Source organism: Electrophorus electricus, unplaced genomic scaffold (assembly GCF_041902795.1).
Source record: "Electrophorus electricus isolate QZ-2024a unplaced genomic scaffold, ASM4190279v1 Scaffold64, whole genome shotgun sequence".
Lineage (NCBI taxonomy): Eukaryota > Metazoa > Chordata > Actinopteri > Gymnotiformes > Gymnotidae > Electrophorus > Electrophorus electricus.
Genome location: NW_027658781.1, coordinates 97,860 through 106,494, shown reverse-complemented (window position 1 = coordinate 106,494; position 8,635 = coordinate 97,860). Strand labels below are relative to the sequence as shown.

Sequence of the window (8,635 nt, the reverse complement as noted above, 5' to 3'; positions counted from 1 at the left end):
CTGTGCACAAAGGTCTGAAGTCATTCGAAATAAGAAAGAATAAGAGCATCACTCAACACGATGGTCACTGGGTCTTTGCATAAAGACGTTTGGATATGTGAAAATAACCTGAACTATAACGGTACGGGTGCTCGCACAAAATAGTTAATTGTTGTTCAACGTTGTCTTGTACAGTAGATGTCAGTGTAGACCTTCGAATCGGAGCAGAAGGCAACGCACAGCTCCTCGTGCTTCTGGGATACTGGAGGGTTTACTCGCGGTAGAATGTCATGGCGACCATCACCGGGCAAGTTTTCCGTGGTTTCGTAACTGCTGATAACTGTGGGAATCCGATCTAGATCAGGTTAGTACGTGTAGCTCGCGTCTGTCATATCAATGGGATCTACCAGACAATGAGCTGCGTTTAAAGCTGCCGTGACTTGCCAGTAAAAATCGCGTTGCTCTGTAAAGAGCAAGGTTAGGCTAAGCTAGGCTAGTTGACCAGCCAGGAAGCCCCTTGTGAGATTGTTGTACCGAATATAAGCACATCTCTGATAGCTAGCTAGCTATTCGGTTATTTTGCAAGGTAATAATAACTTGTTAACTTTGTTGTCGGTGTTGTTTCAGTTTTATTTTAGTCGCACCGTCGAATAACCCTTTCAACCTTTGGATGGATGGCCTTAAGCGTGAATTGGTGTAACGATGTTGGATAACCCACGTTTGTTCGGCTAACGGGTTAGCTGGCTGTAGAGCTAGCTTAGCATAACTGTGGGCCTAACCAGCTGTTCCGCTACTGTGACAAAACGGGAAACATATCAAGTGTGAAATTAATATCTTAATTAAGTCCATTATAGTCGTCGTCGTTGGTGTTTTATCATAAATCTTAAAATGCACACAAATAGTACTCAGCATTAGCAGCAGCCTAGCTAGCGTGTGTCCTGTAACGTTAGCTAACGCGCTGTTTTTTCTTTGTCACCTCGCAACCTCGATGCCGCTGACCTGCATGTTGGCCTCATTAAGGAGTGCTTGTTTTACAGGAGTCTAGCAGAGACGATATCTACATTTTTTGCTAGTTGATTGTACGTTAACTCGATGTTTTATTTGTGGTTAGCTAGGAAGATAGCTAAAATAGAGTTGCTAGCCGGCTTGCTAAGATTCTAGAAGCATCTGCAGTAGTTAGCCTAGCTATCTTTGTGAGGCTTAACTAGCGAGCTGTCGTTAACAACAAACATCGTGAATTAAAACTAACGTTTGATATCTTGAAAATGGCGTATTTGGTCTTTAGTTATTTTATATTCGTACGTTGTCGATTTTACGTCTAACTTCCAAAGAAATGTTATGTTTTCTGCAAACAACTCGGTAGCAAACGTGGTGCAAAGAGCCTTGGCGGGAGTTGTTATTTATGGTGTCCGCTACGCTATCCCGTGGCCTCAGTTAGCAAATGCAACTATCCTTTGGTTTTCAATTCTAAATAACAGCTAGAAACCTTATCGATAGGTTAACGTTAGTTTAGTTGCTCTAATTTTTAACGAATATTAGACGTTTATTTTCTTCTCTCTCTCTCTCTCTCTCTCGCTCTCTCTCTCTCTCTCTCTCTCTCTCTCTCTCTCTCTATATATATAGATATAGATATAGATATAGATAGTGTCGAATATAATAATCTCTCTCAATTTTTTTATATATATCTCAATAACTACACATACTCCTGGCATACCTAGGTCTGGAATTAAGAACCAGATATTTGTAACTTGTAAATATTTATAACTTGTTTATTTAAGTGTTTGACAAAAATGTGTGTTCTGTTTTTTACAGAGTGAACAGTGATTGTCACATTAGCATCTTCTATTTTGCACAGAAAGATTGAAGAAAGAAAACCCACTTTCCATTAAGATCTAGAGGTTTGTAGTGGCGTTGTGGAAATGGAATGTGCCAAGAGTACCAGTGTTGGTATGTATTATGGTGTATGTAATGATATGAAAAATGTTTGTTCACTACTTTGATTATATCAGTCAAAATACCAGAAATGTAATATTCAAATTATGGTGTTCCTAGGCAAAAAAAAAGTGTCTTAAGAATGTGTGCTGCAGTTATGATTCACTTTTGAATTGTTCTGTGCCTTCCTATCTGTATTAAAAAATAGATGAGATTTGGTCAGAATTGACCAGAAATATACATTTTATTTGGCAGTAGGCAATGAAACAAATTTTGTGACTGATAAACTGTGCAAACGTGACACAATATGAAAATATACTATTTTTGAACATCAGGAAATTGTTAACCTGTTAATATGTTGCAACATTTTAGCTAGCAAGGTTGCTAGTTGTGTAACCATTTTGGAAATTGCTTAAGCATAAACCATCAGAAGTAATTTAGAGGTCAATTATTTGAGCCTTAAGTATATGCTTTTAAAAACGGATGTAACTATCCCCCCACAGAAGGTATTGATCCATCAGAGGCTGCTCTGTGTGAAGATGTTGCTCTCAGAGATGGTGGTGAGACACCACGAAAGAAAAATAAGAAGCACAAAAAACACAAAAGCAAGAAGAAGCGCAAGAAGAAGAAGGGTGAAAAGGAGAGCAGCTCTGAATCTGGAGTAGAATCGGATGGAGAGACACAAACAAAATTGAGGTAGGGCTTTTTCTGCGAGTTTGAAATAAATCAATATTTCTGGCTTAGTGGGTTTTTTTTCAGAAGGAATATTTTATGAAAAATTTTGTGCAACTTGTATAGTACGAAAAAAGAAGTTCCTTCCAGCTTTGAGACGGGTGACCAAGATGAGGATAAAAAATCCACAAAAAATTCTGTTGCAGGTAAGTGTTTATTCATATAATTGCTGTTTCTTGATAAATGTGCCAGGATTGTGCTTATGCTCACTGAAATTTGTGGACTCAGTAAAATGATAAACTGAATTTCTTGACAGAAGGTCATGATGATGATGCCAAAGTCAGAAAAACAAGGCATCATATGGGGAAAAAGAAGAAGAAAAAGAAGCGTAAAGAAGGAGAAAAACAAGAGAGAAATTCTTCTCATTCTCAATCAGTGAGTACATCTGAGTCAGGGTCTGAGACGGAATCGGAATCAAAAATTCCACAAGCACTGCAAACAAATCCCCCAAGTTTGGACAAGAAATCACCTGTGGATGCAATGATGCTCTCAAATGACAGGTATAAAGAAAGTGTATCGCAACCAGATGAAAGAAAGGGAGATGTGACTAATCAATCTGAGCATGTTGAAGAGGAGCATGTAATACCTTCTTGGAAGAAAGACAAGTCTCCCCAGGATGCACATTCTCAAGATGTAAATAAACAGGAACATGGTGAAAATGAAACACAGTTGGAGAACTTTGGGAAAAGTGGAAGCTTTAGCAAAGCTCAAGAACTCCCTGATATTATTCCCAAGCAAGAAAATGTGCACAAAGATCAAGTCAGCCAGAAGGAACCAAATAGGGAAAAAAGAGGAAAGGGGGATGCAGGAGAAAAGTCTCTTTCTAGGTCAAGATCACGATCACGCTCTGGCAATAAAGGGACTAAATCCAGCCACAGTCGTTCCAGAACTCCAAGGCAGTCAGGTGTATCAGTGCAGCAAAAAGATAAGTCATTATCAAGAGAGAGGTCTGATTCTAGCTCAAGGAAAAAGAGTCGTACACAAAAACGACTGTCAAAGTCCCCATCTGAAAAACGTAGATCCCGGTCTAGATCTATCAGGGTACCAAGACGTAAATCAAGGTCACATTCGGGGAAAAAAAGGCGTCGATCTGACTCCAGATCACGTAACAGAACCAGAAGGTCTAGGACCAGGTCTCCTCGACGTGGACGGCGAACAAGGTCTAGATCTGTAGTACGGCTACGCCGTTCAAGGTCTAGACGATCAGTATCTCGCCGAAAGAACCGTGGCTCAAGATCACGTTCTAGATCTGCCCGGAGAGGCAGACGCTCACGATCACGGTCTCGAAAAAGGTCCCCTGTGTCCCGTACAAGAAGGTCTCGGTCTCGGTCTGCTAGGAGAATAAGACGGACCCGCTCAAGGTCCATTGTGATCCTCAGGCGATCTAGATCTCGATTGAGAAGAAATAGGCGATCTAGATCAAGGTCCATTCGTAAAAACAGGTCAAGGTCTAGAACCCCACGAAGACGAAGTAGATCTCATTCCCCTCTGCGTTCCAGGCGTACCAAATCAAGATCCCCTGTTCGTCAGAGAAGGTCAAAATCTCCACGTAGGGCCAGATCAGAATCAAGATCTCCAAAGCGCAGTAAGCGTTCAAAATCAAGATCTGTGTCACGTCCTTCAAAGTCTGTCTCACCCAAGCTTAGGAGAGGACCAAAAAAACCTAAGCGGTCAAGGTCATTTTCACAGAGAGACACATCAAGATCTAGATCCATTTCAAGACAGAGACTTTCATCAGATAGAAGCCAGTCTCCAGCTAAGAGCAGGTCTAAATCTTTGTCTCCTGCCAAAGAGAAAACATCTTCAGTGGAGCATTCTAAAATTTCTGAATGTAATTATAAAGAAAAATCACCAGATCCCCAAACACAGACAAGTGTCACTGGGGAAGAAAATACAGCTCCCATAAAAGGGTGGAAACCAATCTCTTCTGAATCGCCACCAAAAATATCAAATGAATCCTCTACACAATCAGAACTTGAATCCAAAAAAGAAGATCCCAAGACAGAGCTCAAAACCACCTTGGAAAGTATAGAAGTGCAAAAAACATCCAGATCAAGGTCTTCTTCATCAGAACCAGTACCTCAGCATGCAAGTACTGGATCAGATGATAATGAGCAGTCTGATGATTCGAGATCACCAAGTCCAACAAAAGAATCAGGGTCAAAACCCAATAGAAAGTCTAAGTCACCTGTCTGTAGGAAGCGCTCCAGGTCTGTCTCCTCCACCCATAAGACACGATCCAAATCAAAATCTCTTAGCGGTAAGGACAAATCTAAGTCTCCAATAAGGAAGCGAAAGTCTATTTCTCCCTCTCACAGCCTAAGGAAGCGTTCAAAATCCAGGTCACCTGTTCGTAGAAAGAGATCACGCTCAAGATCAGTCACACGGAGAGGGAAATCCAGGTCTAAATCTCGCACTAGGACCAAACGCTCAAAATCTAAAACCCCCAGAAGGAAGCGATCTAAGTCTAGGTCACCAGTCCGAAAAAGACGGTCTAAATCACGCTCTCCTGCTCGAAGAAAAAGATCAAAGAGTCCAGATAAAGGTAAACGGTCAAAATCCCGTTCACCAGCCAGGAAGAGGAGGTCAAGATCACGATCAAAGTCAAGGGCACGTCCTTCCCGATCTAGAAGATCTCGCTCTACTTCACGCCGGAGGAGACCTGTTTTTCGAGGTCGATCTTTTGACAGGCGCGATCGCTGGAAGCGTGAGCCAAGTCATTCTCCCATTCTTATCCTCCGTAAAAGAAGGTCCACCTCAAGAACTCGCCGCAGCTCTAGCAAGACACCACCACGCCTCACTGAGCTAGGTAACTGCACATTTGTGAATAAATTCTGATTAAATAAGTTTTAGGATATTGATATTAAGCTATATTGTCCATTTTGTTTTTCACAGACAAAGATCAGCTGTTGGAAATTGCTAAGGCTAATGCTGCAGCAATGTGTGCTAAAGCAGGGATGCCCATCCCAGAGAGCCTAAAGCCCAAAGCTATCCTTCAGTTGCCTTTGCCAACCCCTACTCCGGCTCCACTGTCTTTACCTCTGCCCCTGCCAGTTCCAAATTTGCCCATGAACCTTCCAATGGGCATACCTGGCATGCCCGGAATGCCAAACATGCCTATGAATGCTGCTATGGCTAGCATGACAGCAGCCACCATGACTGCAGCCCTGTCTAACATGGGAGCTTTGGCAGCCATGCCCCCTATGCCTCCACTGCCCACCATTACCAATAAACCACCTCCGGCACCTACTCCTAATCTGGCTAACATTGAAGAGGTGAAAAGAAAAGTGACACAGCAGGCTAACAGCATTAGTATCAAGGAGCTGACGGAGGTAAGCGTAATTTGTATGCTGTATTGGAAGTCTGCCTCAGTTGTTTGATAATCATTAGCATTCCAAAAGATGGCGTTCTAGTAGGTTTAAACTACAAGTGCTGTCTATATATAAGGTTAGAACAACAAATCAAGGCTCTTCAATCAGTTTGTAAATGATGCAATTTCTGATTTTAGAAGTGCAAACAGATTGCAGAAAGTAAGGAGGAGATGAGCATTGCAAAGCCCCATGTGTCTGATGATGAAGACGATGGAAAACGGGTAAGAATTCTTATGCAAAGATGAACAAGCATGTTGACAACAGTACGCTGTTTGTCCAGAAGCCAAAAATATTTTCTACATAATGCACCCTTGCTATTAAATATTCACATTTTGTTGTCTTTTTAAAATCATAGAAGTTATTTGATTCAGTTGTGGCTCAACTACTTCTATTCTATATAATTTAGGGTATTTTTAATGCAATTTCATATATATATGTATATATATATATATATGTATATATGTGTGTGTATATATGTATGTGTGTGTATGTGTATATATATATATATATATATATATATATATATATATATATATATATATATATATATAAAATTGCTTTTTTTTTTATAGCATGGTAGGAAACTGGTAGTTATCGTCATTCACACTCTTAGTCATTCAAATTCAGAAGCCTCTTAATGTTTGCACTACTTAAAATGCAAGCATAAGATGTAATTGTACTTTAATACCAAGAAGCATCATAAACAACTGCTTCAACATGTTCTCTCTCCCATTCCCTTTGCAGTAACCTACTGGTGCTTATTCAACTGTATCCCTACTTAATCCTAATGGAAATCCATAATTCCTGCTTAAATGAGAAGATGAAGTTGTCTGGATCCTAACTGCCTGTACATCCATGAGGCAGGAATTGGTCCAGTGAATATTTCCACCATCTTGATATTTTTACTTTACTTTTCATTTTTACTTTGACACCACCATAGGAGGCAGGATTCCTGTTGCCTCAGGACTTGTACTAAATCTAGATCATTTTTTTTGTGTCTTCAGGGGGTATGGGGGCTTCCTTGTACAATGAAGCAAATGTATTGCTTGATAAGATTCAAAGTGAAGTATTGTTTGACTTTCAGTATAGAGTCTCTTGAAAGCTAAAAGAAGCAACTTATTTCAAGCTGATCTTTTGTCTTTAGGTTAAGTGTGAGAATTTTAGCCCATCCATAGCCACAGATCATCTCATTATATGTAAACCGCATTTATTAAGTACTCTCAGAATTATTTGTTAACTTTTTTTTTGAAATAAAAATAATTTTTAGAAATTAAAACTTGAGGATAAAATTGTAAGTGCTATACTTCATGAATGATATTTTCCTTAGTGTGCAGTTATATGATCTGACCAACAATTGGCTTGTAAACATGCTTGGCCAATATTTGATGTGCTTGAAGTTAACCAGGCTTTGACTTGGTTAGAAACTCAAATCTGAGTGGACATAGTTTCGGGCCTTGTGAAGAAGTCCTTATTCAGGTTGGTTTTTAGATCTCTGACAAAATTTTAAAAGGGCACACTGTTGGTTTTAGATCTTGAGAGGTGTACAGTACTGTTTTATCTTGTAATTTGAAATGACTGAAAATGTATGTGCTTTTGCCCAGTAGAGGTTTGTGGTCGGGTGCTTTGTTTATAATATGTGTGGAGTAACTTCAACATTTTAGGGAAGGGGTGTCTAAAAGATAAGAATTCATAATATTTACAGAGAAAAAAAAATCTTCACATTATACTGTTTGTTGAGTAGCCTAGATGTTGGTTTTGTGCAGCATTTTGTTAATTCTTTTGTGTCTATTCTTTTTCGCTACTGTTTTGATAGCTTGTGCAGATATTCTAATGGCCAATCATTAGAACTCTGAGCCAGAAATATTTTCACTTCAAGACTGGTCTCAGACACTATTTCAACCACCATAACATGCTCCATTTCATTAAGCTTCAGAGTTATCCTAGTAACTGCATTCCCATAGAAAGTTATGCACACAAAACTAATAAACGAACACTCACTTGACAGTCAACAGCTAAGCAAATGAATTAAAAAGTTTCTGGTAATTGAATCTGGTTTTCATCCTAGTATTAATTGGTTTGATTCTGAGTGCTCTTTAGCACTGAGGATGAAGTGTGCTCATCACTTTTATGACCACAAACAGTGGTGCAGATCTTGTGTTCTAAGTGGATGGTCTGCAGATGCTTAGCTTTATATGTAACAAATGAGTTATACGGGCAAGGATTGGTTAGGAAAAGGTAAAGATTATTTATATAGTTAATGTTTTAGTGAAAGTTATGCATCTGCAAGTCATAATACAGTAGCAAACTAAATTTGGGAACTTTTTTTTTTTTTCTTTTATACTGAATTGATTTCCATTATTGGGCCCTTCTGCTACTAAAAGAAATGTACAATGCTACACCATAACTTTGATTAAAAGACTACACAATGAGTGGTACTCAAAGCACAAGAGGCAGTGTACTTTTTTATCCTTTTGTACAGGCCCAAGTACCATGTTCCTAGTGTAGTATCCATGATTTTGATTACCCAGTGCAGTTGGGATTTTCTGCCATAGGATAATGTTGCTTGCTTTGTACATAATGCGGCATTGATTATTAAAATAAATTACCATGATCATTTGATT

The 8,635-nt window shown here is 39.4% G+C and overlaps 1 protein-coding gene across 3 annotated transcripts; it reads left to right on the top strand.

Annotated features, from left to right (window-relative positions):
• The first annotated feature begins 223 nt into the window (after positions 1-223).
• LOC113592275 (SON DNA and RNA binding protein a) lies at positions 224-8,625 on the top strand. 3 transcript variants are annotated; one of them, XM_027033109.3, is made up of 8 exons: positions 224-343; positions 1,792-1,926; positions 2,415-2,607; positions 2,710-2,789; positions 2,903-5,452; positions 5,539-5,975; positions 6,152-6,235; positions 6,759-8,625. In XM_027033109.3, exons 2-8 carry the CDS (start codon positions 1,899-1,901, stop codon positions 6,759-6,761), a joined length of 3,375 nt encoding a protein of 1,124 aa, XP_026888910.2. In that variant the 5' UTR covers positions 224-343; positions 1,792-1,898; the 3' UTR covers positions 6,762-8,625. The 3 variants fall into 3 exon arrangements, with proteins under 3 accessions (XP_026888910.2, XP_026888901.2, XP_081565729.1); XM_027033100.3 differs by having other exon boundaries at positions 2,900-5,452; XM_081709603.1 differs by lacking the exon at positions 224-343 and adding an exon at positions 371-565 and having other exon boundaries at positions 2,900-5,452.
• The last annotated feature ends 10 nt before the right edge of the window (positions 8,626-8,635 follow it).

What these genes read in the sequence shown, in the direction of transcription:
- LOC113592275 (XM_027033100.3), top strand. Translation starts at nt 1,899, where the DNA reads ATGGAATGTGCCAAGAGTACCAGTGTTG. An exon ending in TGCCAAGAGTACCAGTGTTG is followed by an intron (nt 1,927 to 2,414) that starts GTATGTATTATG and finishes ATCCCCCCACAG; the next exon opens with AAGGTATTGATCCATCAGAG. An exon ending in GAGACACAAACAAAATTGAG is followed by an intron (nt 2,608 to 2,709) that starts GTAGGGCTTTTT and finishes CAACTTGTATAG; the next exon opens with TACGAAAAAAGAAGTTCCTT.